The following is a 16,772-nucleotide window of genomic DNA, read 5'->3' as shown; positions in this document are numbered from 1 at the left end:
CACCACGCCTGCGCCGGGAAGCACCGTTGATATCGCTCTACGGCGGGGTTTGCTTACTAAGATGGCGGACGTTCCGCTCCTTTGTGCGCTACACGTCCGCAAAGGAGCAGAACGTCCGCCATTTTAGTAAGCAAAACTCGCCGTCCGCACTGCCTCTCGCAGTGCAATCAGTGTTTTGGGAGAACAGTAATGTGTGATGATACCATAGAAAAAATGCAGAATATATCTCATCCATCAATTCACGGATTAAAAATAAAAATGTTTCTGCAAGTTTCTGCCTACTAAAATGGCGCCATGACATACTTGTCTACGGTTTTTTAGGGTCTATCTTGCTCTGCTCTATTATCTTTGCTGAACCAAAGATATCTATGTTTTCTAAACTCCTGCGTGAGATGACCACTAGTGAGGTGTTTGCGCAGTAATCAAACCTGAACTAGGGAATACACAAGCCCCCGGTCTTTCCTCGTGTGACAGGCGGAGGGAGGGCAGCCCCCCGGCGGCGGACGGACGGACGGGGTCCTTGGGCGCGCGGCGTGGATGGCGGCAACGGCGGTTGAAGCGGCGGCAACGGCCACGGCCACAGCGCGGGGCGATGGCGGCGACTCGGCCTTCGTCAGCGCCGCCCCCCATCCCCACCGCAAGCGGAGGATGCAGACCGAGCCCACAACCACAAGGAAACGGCCCGACTTCCCGCCCGTGGCCGGGCAGCACCTGCTGGTGAGTGAGGGCCTCAGGCTCAACGTGGCGCCGCCGCCGCCGCCGCCGCTCAGCCTCAGCTCCACCCACCGCTCCTGACAGCCCCCAACAACTCTCCCAGAACCTCTCTTCCCCCCCCCCCCCCCCCCAAACCTCCCTCCAATCTCCACCCCACCCCCCTAACCAATGATAATAGAGTTGTCTATTATCATTGCCCCCAACCTACCCCCCTCTCCCCCCACTACCCCAACGCTCCCTCTACCCAACACCTAATCCCCAACCCCCCTCCTCTCTTCCCCCCCCCCGCCCCTCACTGCCCCAATCCCCCACCTTCCACTTTCCCAAACTCCTACCCCCACCCTCCTCTCCCCCACTATCCCAACCCTCCCCCCATATCTCCCCCTCCCCCCCATATCGCCCCCTCCCCCCCATATCTCCCCCTCCCCCCCCATATCTCCCCCTCCCCCCCATATCTCCCCCTCCCCCCCCATATCTCCCCCTCCCCCCCCCATATCTCCCCCTCCCCCCCCATATCTCCCCCTCCCCCCCCATATCTCCCCCTCCTCAACCTCTTCCCCCACCCGTCCACGTCCTCTCCCCTGTCCCACTGTCCCCTTGCTCCAGATCCCCCTTCCATTCCCACATATTCTCCCCTTAACACTCCAAAGATGTACAGGTTTGTAGGTTAATTGGCTTGGTGTAAATGTAACTTGTCCTTATTGTGTGTCGGGTTGTGTTAGTGTGCGGGAATAGCTGGTCGGTGTGGGCCGAAGGGCCTGTTTCCGCGCTGTATTTCTCAACCCAACTAAACCTGTACCCCGACACCCCATTCTCCCAATTTACCCTCATTTGCCCCAATTAACTCCCCCATTCTCCTACCCCCATTCCTTTGTCCACATAGCCAATAGGTACAGGAATAGGCCATTCAGCCCTTTGAGCCAGCACCGCCATTTACCGTGATCATGGCTGATCATTCTCAATCAGTACCCCGTTCCTGCCTTCTCCCCATTTCCCTTGACTCTGCTATTATTAAGAGCTCTAACTCTGTCTTGAAAGCATCCAGAGAATTGGCCTCCACTGCCTTCTGAGGCAGAGAATTCCATAGCTCCACAACTCTGATAAATCCCCAGGGCCTGATGGTCTGCATCCCAGAGTACTTAAGGAGGTGGCTCTAGAAATAGTGGAAGCATTGGAGATCATTTTTCAATGTTCTATAGATTCAGGATCAGTTCCTGTGGATTGGAGGATAGCAAATGTTATCCCACTTTTTAAGAAAGGAGGGAGAGAGAAAACGGGTAATTAAAGACCAGTTAGTCTGACATCAGTGGTGGGGAAGTTGCTGGAGTCAATTATAAAAGACGAAATTGCTGAGCATTTGGATAGCAGTAACGGGATCATTCCGAGCCAGCATGGATTTACGAAGGGGAAATCATGCTTGACAAATCTACTGGAATTTTTTGAGGATGTAACTAGGAAAATTGACAAGGGAGAGTCAGTGGATGTGGTGTACCTCGACTTTCAGAAAGCCTTCGACAAGGTCCCTCATAGGGCAAAATTAGGGCACATGGTATTGGGGGTAGGGTACTGACATGGATAGAAAATTGGTTGACAGACAGAAAGCAAAGAGTGGGGATAAATGGGTCCCTTTCGGAATGGCAGGCAGTGACCAGTGGGGTACCGCAAGGTTCGGTGCTGGGACCCCAGCTATTTACGATATACATTAATGACTTAGACGAAGGGATTAAAAGTACCATTAGCAAATTTGCAGATGATACTAAGTTGGGGGGTAGTGTGAATTGTGAGGAAGATGCAATAAGGCTGCAGGGTGACTTGGACAGGTTGTGTGAGTGGGCGGATACATGGCAGATGCAGTTTAATGTAGATAAGTGTGAGGTTATTCACTTTGGAAGCAAGAATAGAAAGGCAGATTATTATCTGAATGGTGTCAAGTTAGGAGGAGGGGGAGTTCAACGAGATCTGGGTGTCCTAGTGCATCAGTCAATGAAAGGAAGCATGCAGGTACAGCAGGCAGTGAAGAAAGCCAATGGAATGTTGGCCTTCGTAACAAGAGGAGTTGAGTATAGGAGCAAAGAGGTCCTTCTACAGTTGTACCGGGCCCTGGTGAGACCGCACCTGGAGTACTGTGTGCAGTTTTGGTCTCCAAATTTGAGGAAGGATATTCTTGCTATGGAGGGCGTGCAGCGTAGGTTCACTAGGTTAATTCCCGGAATGGCGGGACTGTCGTATGTTGAAAGGCTGGAGCGATTGGGCTAGTAGACACTGGAATTTAGAAGGATGAGGGGGGATCTTATTGAAACATATAAGATAATTAGGGGATTGGACACATTAGAGGCAGATAACATGTTCCCAATGTTGGGGGAGTCCAGAACAAGGGGCCACAGTTTAAGAATAAGGGGTAGGCTATTTAGAACGGAGATGAGGAAGAACTTTTTCAGTCAGAGGGTGGTGAAGGTGTGGAATTCTCTGCCTCAGAAGGCAGTGGAGGCCAGTTCGTTGGATGCTTTCAAGAGAGAGCTGGATAGAGCTCTTAAGGATAGCGGAGTTAGGGGGTATGGGGAGAAGGCAGGAACGGGGTACTGATTGAGAGTGATCAGCCATGATCGCATTGAATGGCGGTGCTGGCTCGAAGGGCTGAATGGCCTACTCCTGCACCTATTGTCTATTGTCTATTGTCTATTGTCTATTGAGTGAAAAGGTTTTTCCACATCTCCATTCTAATTGGCCTACCCCTTATTCTTAAACTGTGGCCCCAGGTTCTGGACTCCCCCAACATCGGGAACATGTTTCTTGCCTCTAGTGTGTCCAATCCCTTAATAAACATAAGTTTCAATAAGATCCCCTCTCATCTTTCTAAATTCCAGAGTATACAAGCCCAGTCGCTCCAGTCTTTCAACGTACGACAGTCCCGCCATTCCAGGTATTAACCTCATGAACCTACGCTGAACTCCCTCAATAGCAAGAATGTCCTTCCTCAAATGTGGAGACCAAAACTGCGCACAATACTCCAGGTGTGGTCTCACTAGGGCCCTGTACAACTGCAGAAGGACCTCTTTGCTCCCTGTGCAGGAGGTTTACCAGAGCGATGCCTGGATTAAAGGGTATTAGCTACAGAGAGAGGTAGCACAGACCTGGATTGTTGTCTTTGGAACGTCGGAGGTTAAGGGGAGATTTGAAAGAAATATATCAAGTTATGAGAGGCACAGACAGGGTAGACAGTCACAAACTTTATTCCCAGGGTGGAAATGTCAAAAACTAGAGGGCATGGCTTTAAGGTGAGAGGAGGTGCCAGGCAAGGTTTTTTTTTTTACACAGAGGATGGTGGGTGTCTGGAACGCGCTGCCAGGCGTGGTGGTGGAGGCAGATACGATGGTGACGTTTAGAGGCTTTTTAGTTTAGAGATACAGCGCGGAAACAGGCCCTTTCGGCCCACCGAATCTGCGCCGACCAGCGATTACCTGCACATTAACACTATCCTACACCCACTAGGGACAATTTTTACATTTACCAAGCTAATTAACCTACAAACCTGTACGTCTTTGGAGTGTGGGAGGAAACCGAAGATCTCGGAGAAAACCCATGCAAGTCACACGGGGAGAACGTACAAACTCCGTACAGACAGCACCGGTAGTCAGGATCAAACCCAGGTCTCCGGTGCTGCATTCGCTGTAAGGCAGCAACTCTACCGCTGCGCCACTGTGCTGGATTGGCACACGGATATGGAGGGATATAGATCATGCGCGGACAGCGGAGTTTAGCTGAGCCTGGCATCGTGTTCAGCGCAGACAATGTGGACTGAAGCTATACTAATCCATGTTTAAATACTGGTTGACATTTCAGGGTGTTTAGCTGACAATGGAGCGTGCAAAGTCTTATTTAATGTAAACTTGCACGTCCATTATCGCAATAACACAAAAATATGATCAATTGTACAGTGACCGTAATTCTAGGTAACTATAATAGTGCAAAACCAAAGTCTGTGCTACACCCAAAGAGACAGTCCAAAGAAGATTATAGTTACGGTTAGTGTTGTGTACTGTAGTGTTGTGCAGTGTTCAAAAGCTTGATGGTTGTTGGGAACCTGTTCTTGATCCTGGTGGTCATGGTTTATGGACTCCTGTACCACCATCCCGATGGCAGGAGTGAAAGGAGAGCATGACCAGAGTGCCGAGTCTCTGATGATGCTGGCTGCCCTTTTAAGGCAGTGTCCACCACTCCACTCCCCTGACTAACTCCAACCTCTCCCCTCCTGAACGTGCAGCCCTCCACTCACGCCGCAACAACCCGGACTTAATAATTAAACCCGCTGACAAGGGAGGGGCTGTGGTAGTCTGGCGTGTTGACCTCTACCGCACCGAGGCCAGACGACAACTATCAGACACCTCTTCCTACCTATCCCTGGACCATGACCCCATCGATAAACACCAGACCCTTATCAGCAGCACCATCACCGACCTCATCACCTCCGGCGATCTACCCCCCAGTGCCTCCAATCTCATAGTTCCCCAGCCCCGCACGGCCCGATTCTACCTCCTACCCAAAATCCACAAACACAACTGTCCCGGCAGACCCATTGTCTCTGCCTGCTCATGCCCCACCGAACTTATCTCTACCTACCTCGACTCCATCCTATCCCCCCTGGTTAAATCCCTCCCCACCTACGTCCAAGACACCTCACACGCTCTCCATCTCCTGGATAACTTCCGGTTCCCAGGCCCCCACTCCCTCATTTTCACCATGGATGTCCACTCACTCTACACTTCCATCCCCCACAAGGATGGTCTCAAAGCCCTCCGTTTCTTCCCCGACCGTAGAACCACCCAATCCCCATCGACCAACACACTCCTCCGCCTAGCAGAGCTGGTTCTTACCCTCAACAACTTCTCCTTTGACTCCTCCCACTTCCTCCAAACCAGAGGCGTAGCTATGGGCACTCGCATGGGCCCTACTGCCTCTTTGTCGGGTACCTCGAACAATCCCTGTTCCAGACGTACACTGGCCCCATCCCCGAACTCTACCTCCGCTACATCGACGACTGCATTGGTGCTACCTCTTGCACCCATTCAGAACTCACTGACTTCATACACTTCACCTCCAATTTCCATCCTGCCCTTAAATATACCTGGACTATCTCTGACATCTCCCTCCCGTTTCTGGACCTCACCATCACCATCACAGGAGACAGACTAGTGACGGACATTTACTACAAGCCCACCGACTCGCACAGCTATCTGGACTACACTTCTTCCCACCCGGTCCCCTGCAAAAAGTCTATCCCCTACTCCCAATTCCTCCGTCTACGCCGCATCTGCGCCTGGGATGAGGTGTTTCAGACTAGGGCTTCCGAGATGTCCTCGTTCTTCAGAAAACGGGGCTTCCCCTCCTCCATTACAGATGAGGCTCTCACAAGGGTCTCTTCTACATCCCACAGCTCCGCTCTTGCTCCCCCTCCCCCCACTCGCAACAAGGACAGGACCCCCCTCGTTCTCACCTTCCACCCCACCAGCCAGCGGATCCAACATATCATCCACCAACATTTCCGTCACCTACAACGAGACCCCCACCACTGGCCATATCTTCCCATCCCCTCCCCTCTCTGCGTTCCGCAGAGACCGTTCCCTCCGTAACTCCCTGGTCCACTCGTCCCTTCCTACCCAAACCACCCAAACCCCGGGCACTTTCCCTTGCAACCGCACGAGATGCAACACCTGTCCCTTTACCTCCCCCCTCAACTCCATCAAAGGACCCAAACAGTCTTTCCAGGTGAGACAGAGGTTCACCTGCACCTCCTCCAACCTCATCTATTGCATCCGCTGCTCTAGATGTCAACTTATTTACATCGGCGAAACCAAGCGCAGGCTCGGCGATCGCTTCGCTGAACACCTGCGCTCGGTCCGCATTAACAAAACTGATCTCCCGGTGGCCCAGCACTTTAACTCCCCCTCCCATTCCCAGCCTGACCTCTCTGTCATGGGCCTCCTCCAGTGCCATAGTGAGGCCCGCCGGAAATTGGAGGAGCAACACCTCATATTTCGCCTGGGCAGTTTGCAGCCCGGTGGTATGAACGTCGACTTCTCCAACTTCAGATAGCTCCTCTGTCCCTCCCTTCCCCTCCTCCTTCCCAGATCTCCCTCTATCTTCCTGTCTCCACCTATATCCTTCCTTTGTCCCACCCCCGACATCAGTCTGAAGAAGGGTCTCGACCCGAAACGTCACCCATTCCCTCTCTCCCGAGATGCTGCCTGACCTGCTGAGTTACTCCAGCATTTTGTGAATAATTCCACCACTCTCTGCAGTCTCCTTTGTTACTGGGTGTTTGAGTTACTCAACCAGGCTGTGATGTAACCAGTCAGTGTGTAGCAAAAAAAACTGCAGATGCTGGTTTAAATCGAAGGTAGACAAAATGCTGGAGTAACTCAGCGGGTCAGGCAGCATCTCGGGAGAGAAGGAATGGGTGACGTTTCAGGTCGAGACCCTTCTTCAGACTGAAGAAGGGTCTCGACCCGAAACGTCACGCATTCCTTCTCTCCCAAGATGCTGCCTGACCCGCTGAGTTACTCCAGCATTTTGTGTCTACCTTCAATGTCACCAGTCAGTCTGCACTCTACCGTACACCTGCAGAGGTGCGTTGCAGTATTCAGCAACATACCAAAACGAAAATTTTCTCATGAAGTAGGGACAACCCCCCCCTCCCCCAGTAAACAGTGAGCGAGAACAATCAATTGAATGTGAGAAGCTGAGCAATTGATGAAATGCTGGCCTGGGACACTGGGAACAATGCCGTGATACACCAGCACTTCTGCGCTCACCTGAGAGATGTCATGGGAAAGGTGTCACCTCCTGACGGTGTAGCCCTGATGCACTATCACGCAGAGGATCGACAACTTGTCTTATTTATGTGCTCATCAGCCCTTTGGTTGTTTTCCTGCTCAATCTGCTTTTGGCGCAGCGGGTAGAGCTGCTGCCTCACAGCGCCAGAGATGCGGGTTCAATGCTGACTTCGGGTGCTGTCTGTACGGAGTTTTCACATTCTCCCTGTGACCGGATGGGTTTCCTCCCACATCCCAAAGAAGTGTAGGTTTGTAGATTAATTGGCTTCTGTATATTGCCCCTAGTGTGTAGGATGCAAAACATAGAACTAGCGTGAGGTTGATTATTAATTGGCGCGGACTCGGTGGTCCGAGAGGCGTGTTTCCATGCTGTATCTCTAAACGAAATAATTTAGAGAGGTCTTGCTATTATTCTTGCTATTGAGGGCGTGCAGCGTAGGTTTACTAGGTTAATTCCCGGAATGGGGGGACTGTCGTATGTTGAAAGACTGGAGCGACTAGGCTTGTATACATTGGAATATAGAAGGGTGAGAGGGGATCAAATCGAAACGTATACGATTATTAAGGGGTTGGACACGTTAGAGGCAGGAAATATGTTACCAATGTTGGGGGAGTCCAGAACAAGGGGCCATAGTTTAAGAATAAGGGGTAGGCCATTTAGAACTGAGATGAGGAAAAACTTTTTCAGTCAGAGTTGTGAATCTGTGGAATTCTCTGCCTCAGAAGGCAGTGGAGGCCAATTCTCTGAATGCATTCAAGAGAGAGCTAGATAGAGCTCTTAAGGATAGCGGAGTCAGGGGGTATGGGGAGAAGGCAGGAACGGGGTACTGATTGAGAATGATCAGCCATTATCACATTGAATGGCGGTGCTGGCTCGAAGGGCCGAATGGCCTCCTCCTGCACCTATTGTCTATTGTCTTATGGTGCGGTACAATGAAATACTTGCAGCATTACAGGGAGTTAGACTCGGCTAACACACAGAATCATAAATTATATATGCACGGTAGCGCAGCGGTAGAGTTGCTGCTTTACAGCGAATGCAGCGCCGGAGACTCGGGTTCGATCCTGACTACGGGTGCTGCACTGTAAGGAGTTTGTACGTTCTCCCCGTGACCTGCGTGGGTTTTCTCCGAGATCTTCGGTTTCCTCCCACACTCCAAAGACGTACAGGTATGTAGGTTAATTGGCTGGGTAAATGTAAAAATTGTCCCTAGTGGGTGTAGGATAGTGTTAATGTACGGGGATCACTGGGCGGCACGGACTTGGAGGGCCGAAAAGGCCTGTTTCCGGCTGTATATATATGATATGATATGATGATATATGTATTTAAAAGAAAAACACTTTAAAAAAACCAAGATGTCAATGCAAAACTCGATCAGAAAACAAATCCATGGTAGTGCAAAAAAAAGATAGAAACGTCACCTTTACATGTGATGTATATGTACGTTTAAAAAAAACTAATTGTTTAATGTGTTAAGGTTGCATTCACCCTAATTGATCTTTTATATATTTTGTTTTTAGGATGGCAAAGATGAAATTCGTAAAATTCCCGTTCCCGCACATAGATATACTCCCCTGAAAGAGAACTGGTTAAAAATCTTTACCCCTGTTGTTGACCATTTGCAGCTTCAAGTAAGGTTCAACTTGAAAAGCAGAAATGTTGAAATCAAGGTAAGAATAATTTGAAATGTAGCTGATATGTGAATGGCAGTAGCAGGAACATTGCTGTGGGAATATTGTATACTGGGGAAGATCTGTCTTGCTCAGAATTAAAGAATTAAATTATCCATCATGTGGCTGCTTATACTTTATGTATATAGAGTCTAGTTTTCTGTGTTCAAAATAACTATGTCATAGATTAATACTGTGTGGAAACAGGCCCTTCGGCCCAACTCGCCCACACCGGCCAACAATATCCCAGCTACCCTAGTCCCACTTGCCTACGCTTGGTCTATAACCTTCCAAACCGGTCCTGTCCATGTACCTGTCCAACTGTTTCTTAAACAATGGGATAGTCCCAGCCTCAACTGCCTCCTCTGGCAGCTTGTTCCATACACCCACCACCCTCTGTGTGAAAATGTTACCCCCTCGGATTCTTATTAAATCTTTTCCCCTTCGCCTTGAACTTATGTCCTCTGGTCCTCGATTCCCATAATCTGGGTAAAAGACTGTGCATCTACCCGATCTATTCACTCCCATGATTTTGTGTACCTCTATAAGATCTCTCCTCATCCTCCCACGCTCCATGGAATAGAGACCTAGCCTACTCGACCTCTCCCTAGAGCTCACACCCTCTAGGCCAGTCTTCTACAACTGCAACATGACCTCCCAACTTCTATACTCAATACTCTGAGTGATGAAGGCCAAAGTGCCCAAAGCCTTTTTGGCCACCTTATCTACCTGAATATTCCTTAAGATGGTTGGGACAGGTTTGGAGGGATATGGGCCAAATGCAGGCAGGTGTAGCTGGGACTTGTTGGTCGGTGTGGGCAAGTTGGGCCAAAGGGCCTGGTCATAAGGGCGGCACGGTAGCACAGCGGTAGAGTTGCTGCTTTACAGCGAATGCAGTGCCGGAGACTCAGGTTCGATCCTGACTACGGGTGCTGCACTGTAAGGAGTTTGTACGTTCTCCCCGTGACCTGCGTGGGTTTTCTCCGAGATCTTCGGTTTCCTCCCACACTCCAAAGACGTACAGGTATGTAGGTTAATTGGCTGGGTAAATGTAAAAATTGTCCCTAGTGGGTGCAGGATAGTGTTAATGTGCGGGGATCGCTGGGCGGCACGGACTTGGAGGGCCGAAAAGGCCTGTTTCCGGCTGTATATATATGATATGATATGATATGATAATACTGGCACCATGCGTGCTTGATTTAGAATAGTGCGCTTGTTTAATTGCTACCAAAGTTTAATTTATGTGCACCTATTTTCAGAATGCCTTGTTCAAATATATGCCTGGCAGCGTGTGCAGTTCACACAATGTTCACAAGGGGTAGAATGTGGCCATTCGGCCCATCGAGTCTACTCTGCCTCCTAATCCCATTTTCCTACTTTCTCCCCATAATCCTTGACACCCATTCTAATCAAGAATCTGTCTATCTCTGCCTTAAAAATATCCACGACTTGGCTTCCAGAGCCCTCTGGCAATGAGTTCCGTGTGGCGCAGCGGTAGAGTTGCTGCCTCACAGCGAGTGCAATAACGGAGACCCGGGTTGGATCCTGACTACAGGTGCTGTCTACGGAGTTTGTACGTTCTCCCCGTAACCTGCGTGGGTTTTCTCCGAGTTCTTCGGTTTCCTCCCACACTCCAACGATGTACAGGTTTGTGGGTTAATGTAAAAATTGTCCCTAGTGGGTAAAGAATAGTGTTAATGTGTGCGGATCGCTGGTCGGCGTGGACTCGGAGGGCTGAAAGGGCTTGATTCCGTGCTGTATCTCTAAACTAAAGGCAGAGCTTCAGTCAATAAATAGGAGTCTGACATTGTCTAGAATAGTCTATTATATTATAGTCTAGAATAGGTTTTCTTGGTATGACCTTAACATCTGGTGCTTGGTGCAAATATCATCTGTTGCTGGAGAAACTCAGCGGGACAGGCAGCATCTCTGGAGAGAAGGAATGGGTGATGTTTCAGGTTGTGACCCTTCTTCAGACTCTTCAGTTCTTCAAACTGTTGCTTTGTATATAATCTTTGTATCCAAATATCATCTGTTGCATGAGGTTTTTGTGCAATTTGTTCCACAGACGTGTAAAGATACACAAGATATAGGCTCACTTACGAAGGCGGCAGACTTTGTAAAGGCATTCGTTCTTGGATTCCAAGTGGAGGTAAGTCAACGTTCTGTATTGAGTAGTATGATTCATCGTGTAGTTGCCGCAAGAAAACATACAGACATTGTGGGGTGTTCCATCGGAAGGAGCTGCAGACACTGGTTTAAACCAAAGATAGACACAAATCGCTGGAGTAACTCAGGGGGACAAGCAGCATCTCTGGAGAGAAGGAATGGGTGATGTTTTAGGGCCTCGACCCAATATGTCACCCATTCCTTCTCCAGAGATAATGCCTGTCCCACTGAGATACTCCAACAGTTTGTGTCTATTTGTGGGGTACAGATGCTCCCCGACTTACGATGATTCGACTTACGATATTTCAACTTTGCGATGGTGCAAACGGCAGCGACCCATAGCGATCCGTGGCTCGCTTCTGGCCACGTGATCAGGTGTATTAAATGCATTTCGACTTATGATATTTTTGGTTTCCGATGGGTTTCTCGGAATGTAACCTCATCGTAAGCTGAGGCGCACCTGTATTCTTGTTACTTGCATTATCCTGATTAACCTAATCACTTTAATCACCAGCATATTTATACTGAAATGGATATTGATTAGATTTGGGTTCAGAATGTTGCTTAGTGACAAAAGAGTGTCACGTTTCACATTATTATTTATCTACATGGTACTGTAATAATTAAAAGACATTTGGATAGGAACATGGACAGGAAAGGTTTAGGGTGATGTGGGACAAAAGTAGGCAGATGGGACTAGCATAGATTTAAACATAGACATAGAAAATAGGTGCAGGAGGAGGCCATTTGGCCCTTCGAGCCAGCACAGCCATTCATTGTGATCATGGCTCGTCGTCCACAATCAATAACCCGTGCCTGCCTTCTCCCCATATCCCTTGATTGCACTAACCCCTGGAGCTCTATCTAACTCTCTCTTAAATCCATCCAGTGATCTGACTTCCACTGCCCTCTGGCAGAGAATTCCACAAATTCACAACTCACTGGGTGAAAAAGTTTCTTCTCATCTCAGTTTTAAATGGCCTCCCCTTTATTCTAAGACCGTGGCCCCTGGTTCTGCACTCGTACGACTTTGGGAACATTTTTCCTGCATCTTGCTTGTCCAGTCCTTTTATAATTTTATATGTTTCTATAAGATCTCCTCTCATCTATTGAACATTGCAAAATGATCACCAATGCGTCCACTATTTCTAGAGCCACCTCCCTGAGGACCCTGGGATGCAGACCATCAGGCCCAGGGGATTTATCGTCCTTCAGTCCCATTAGTCTACCCATACTATTTCTCGCCTAATGAAAATTTCTTTCAGTTTCTCTACCCCCCTAGATCCTCTGTCCTCTAGTACATCTGGGAGATTGTTTGTGTCTTCCTTAGTGAAGACAGATCCGAAGTACCTGTTCAACTCTTCTGCCATTTCCTTGTTACCCATAATAATTTCACCCATGTCTGCCTTCAAGGGACCCACATTTGACTTTGCTACTCCTTTTCTCGTAACATATCTAAAGAAGCTTTTACTGTCCTTCTTTATATTCTTGGCCAGCTTCCCCTCGTACTACATCTTTTCAGCCCGTATTGCCTGTTTTGTTACCTTCTGTTGCCCTATGAAAGTTTCCCAATTCTCTGGCTTCCCCGTACTATTTGCTGTGTTATACATCTTTTCTTTTAGTTTTATTCCATCCCTAACTTCCCTTGTCAGCCACAGTTGCCTCCTACTGAATGTTATCCCACTTTTTAAGACAGGAGGGAGAGAGAAAACGGGAAATTATAGACCAGTTAGTCTGACATCAGTGGTGGGGAAGATGCTGGAGTCAATTATAAAAGACGGAATTGCGGAGCATTTGGATAGCAGTAACAGGATTGTTCCGAGTCAGCATGGATTTACGAAGGGGAAATCATGCTTGACTAATCTTCTGGAATTTTTTGAGGATGTAACTATGAAAATTGACAGGGGAGAGCCGGTGGATGTGGTGTACCTCGACTTTCAGAAAGCCTTCGACAAGGTCCCACATAGGAGATTAGTGGGCAAAATTAGAGCACATGGTATTGGGGGTAGGGTACTGACATGAATAGAAAATTGGTTGACAGACAGAAAGCAAAGAGTGGGGATAAATGGGTCCCTTTCGGAATGGCAGGCAGTGACTAGTGGGGTACCTCAAGGCTCAGTTCTGGGACTGCAGCTATTTACAATATACATTAATGACTTGGATGAAGGGATTAAAAGTACCATTAGCAAATTTGCAGATGATACAAAGCTGGGTGGTAGTGTGAGCTATGAGGAAGATGCTATGAGGTTGCAGGGTGACTTGGACAGGTTGTGTGAGTGGGCAGATGCATGGCAGATGCAGTTTAATGTGGATAAGTGTGAGGTTATCCACTTTGGTGGTACGAATAAGAAGGCAGATTATTATCTAGATGGTGTCAAGTTAGGAAAAGGGGACGTACAACGAGATCTGGGTGTCCTAGTGCATCAGTCACTGAAAGGAATCATGCAGGAACAGCAGGCAGTGAAGAAAGCCAATGGAATGTTGGCCTTCATAACAAGAGGAGTTGAGTATAGGAGCAAAGAGGTCCATCTGCAGTTGTACAGGGCCCTAGTGAGACCGCACCTGGAGTACTGTGTGCAGTTTTGATCTCAAAATTTGAGGAAGGATGTTCTTGCTATTGAGGGCGTGCAGCATAGGTTTACTAGGTTAATTCCCGGAATGGCGGGACTGTCATATGTTGAAAGATTGGAGCGGCTAGGCTTGTATAAACTTGAATTTAGAAGGATGAGAGGGGATCTTATCGAAACATAAGATTATTAAGGGGTTGGACACGTTAGAGGCAGGAAACATGTTCCCAATGTTGGGGGAGTCCAGAACCAGGGGCCACAGTTTAAGAATAAGGAGTAGGCCATTTAGAACGGAGATGAGGAAAAACTTTTTCAATCAGAGAGTTGTAAATCTGGAATTCACTGCCTCAGAAGGCAGTGGAGGCCAATTCTCTGAATGCATTCAAGAGAGAGCTAGATAGAGCTCTTAAGGATAGTGGAGTCAGGGGGTATGGGGAGAAGGCAGGAACGGGGTACTGATTGAGAATGATCAACCATGATCACATTGAATGGTGGTGCTGGCTTGAAGGGCCGAATGGCCTACTCCTGCACCTATTGTCTACTCCCCCCAGAATCTTTCTTCCTTTTAGGAATGAAATGATCCTGCGTCTTCCGGATTACGCCCAGAAATTCCTGCCATTGCTGTTCCACGGTCATTCCTGCTGGGATCCCTTTCCAGTCTACCTTGGCCAGCTCTCTCATGCCTTCATAGTCCCCTATGTTCATCTGCAACAAGGACACTTCTGATTTAACCTTCTCCTTCTCAAATTGCAGATTAAAACTAATCATATTATGATCACTACCTCTAAGCGTTTCCTTTACCCCAAGTTTACTCCAAAGACGTACAGGTATGTAGGTTAATTGGCTGGGTAAATGTAAAAATTGTCCCTAGTGGGTGTAGGATAGTGTTAATGTACGGGGATCGCTGGGCGGCACGGACTTGGAGGGCCGAAAAGGCCTGTTTCCGGCTGTATGTATATGATATGATATGATAAGTTCTCTTATCAAATCTGCTTCTTTGGACAACACAAAATCCAGAATTGCCTTTTCTCTGGTAGGCTCAATTACAAGCTGCTCTAAGAATCCATCTCGGAGGCACTCTACAAACTCCCTTTTTTGGGGTCCAGAACCAACCTGATTTTCCCAGTCTACCTGCATATTGAAATCCCCCATCACCACAGTGATGGCATTGGTTGGCATGGACAAGTTGGGCCGAAGGGTCTGTTTCCATGTTCTGTGATACATACTCTATTCCCATTTGCTGGACAAATGAATATAGAATGTTCCTGCAAATGACAAATATTGTTTAATATATTTCCCTCCGTGGATTGTCACCTTGTCGTGGTGGAGAAGCTTGTGGTCCTGAGATCCTGAGAGCGATGCCGTCTGGAGCTACGCTCCTAGTAGGGTCACGCATGGCGGTAAGGTCGAGGGGGAGGTCCCTGTCAAAGAGCGATCCAACCAAGACCTCAACGATGGAACAGGCGGAGGAAGGATGATGGCTGACTTTAGTGGAGCGTCACAACGGCTGGGAAGCAACACCATTGTCAAATTTGCGGATGACACTACGGTGGTGGGACTCATCACCGGGGGGGACGAGTACGCCTACCGGGATGAGGCGGAGCAGCTGACAGTGTGGTGTGGAGAAAATAACCTGCTCCTCAACACCTTAAAGACAAAGGAAATAATAATAGACTTCAGGAAGAATAAAACGGACATGGTACCATTAACTATCAGAGGGGACTGTGTGGAGAGGGTGGCGGATTTCCGCTTCCTGGGAATCCATATTGAGGAGGACCTGACGTGGAGCGTGAACACCTCTGCGCTGCTGAAAAAGGTCCAGCAGAGACTGCACTTCCTGAGGGTGCTCAGGAAGAATAACATCACTCAGAGACTGCTGTTGTCCTTTTATCGGTGCTACATTGAGAGCATCCTAACATACTGTGTATGCGTATGGTACACCAGCTGCACAGCGGCTCAGAGGAAAGCGCTCCAGAGGGCCATTGACAACGCCCAGAGGATTGTCGGCTGCCCTCTACTTACCTTGGAGGACTTACACAGTTCCCGCTGCATCAAAAAATCCCAGAGTATTATAAAGGACATTTCCCACCCCGGACACTCCCTGTTTGAACTGTTACCGTCAGGCAGACGGTACAGATCTACAAGGACAAGGACAAACAGACTTAAAAATAGTTTTTACCCCACTGCTATAAAGGCACTAAATGTAGCCGCCAAGGAACGCAGGGGCGATACATAATAAGAGACTGTGAAATCGACAGAAGGATGTAGGGTTGGGTGTTTATGCGTGCTATTTTCATGATATTTATTTTAGTTGTTTATCTTTTTTAAAATATTTTACCTTGTATGTATCGTTAGCTTTTAGAAATGTTTGAATGGTGCACTGACTGGCTGACATTTTACAATTTCGTTGTACATGGCTCATGTTACAATGACAATAAAGGAACTATTCTATTCTAAGGCGAATGAAGGCTGCAGCAGAAAAGGGTCCCCGGTCGTCTTGGACTCCACGCCACTGGATCCTGACCCAGATCTGTCAAGGACCGTGTGGTGGCTGTCTGTGCACCAGTCTCCCCACGTTAAACAAAGTCACGCACAGGCGTCCGACCCTATGAAGAGGACAGTCACACTTGCTTCCAGTGACTGCCGATGATGAATATATTTTCCTCTGACCTACCGCCAAATTAAAACCCAATGTGCATTCTAACTATGTTCAATTGAAAATACTTTTTTATCTAATCATTCACAATTTTCATCTGCATGAGAAAACCCTTACCAAATCTTGACACAAAAAAAAGTGCTATGTTTGTGTTATGGGCACTTG

At 48.3% G+C, this 16,772-nt stretch overlaps 1 protein-coding gene across 1 annotated transcript in view; it reads left to right on the top strand.

The window, feature by feature from the left end:
• The first annotated feature begins 481 nt into the window (after positions 1-481).
• Positions 482-16,772, top strand: part of pno1 (partner of NOB1 homolog) — a 36,505-nt gene continuing 20,214 nt past the window's right edge. Inside the window, exons 1-3 of the mRNA XM_078405668.1 lie at positions 482-717; positions 9,066-9,215; positions 11,284-11,367. Of these exons, the coding sequence (XP_078261794.1) occupies positions 538-717; positions 9,066-9,215; positions 11,284-11,367 (414 nt within the window). The 5' untranslated portion in view covers positions 482-537. The remainder of the gene's footprint in view (positions 718-9,065; positions 9,216-11,283; positions 11,368-16,772) is intronic.

The sequence above is a fragment of the Rhinoraja longicauda genome, chromosome 9 (assembly GCF_053455715.1).
Source record: "Rhinoraja longicauda isolate Sanriku21f chromosome 9, sRhiLon1.1, whole genome shotgun sequence".
Taxonomy (NCBI): Eukaryota; Metazoa; Chordata; class Chondrichthyes; order Rajiformes; family Arhynchobatidae; genus Rhinoraja; species Rhinoraja longicauda.
The sequence above is the reverse complement of the archived record's forward strand: the minus strand, read 5'-3'. Positions and strand labels throughout refer to the sequence as shown.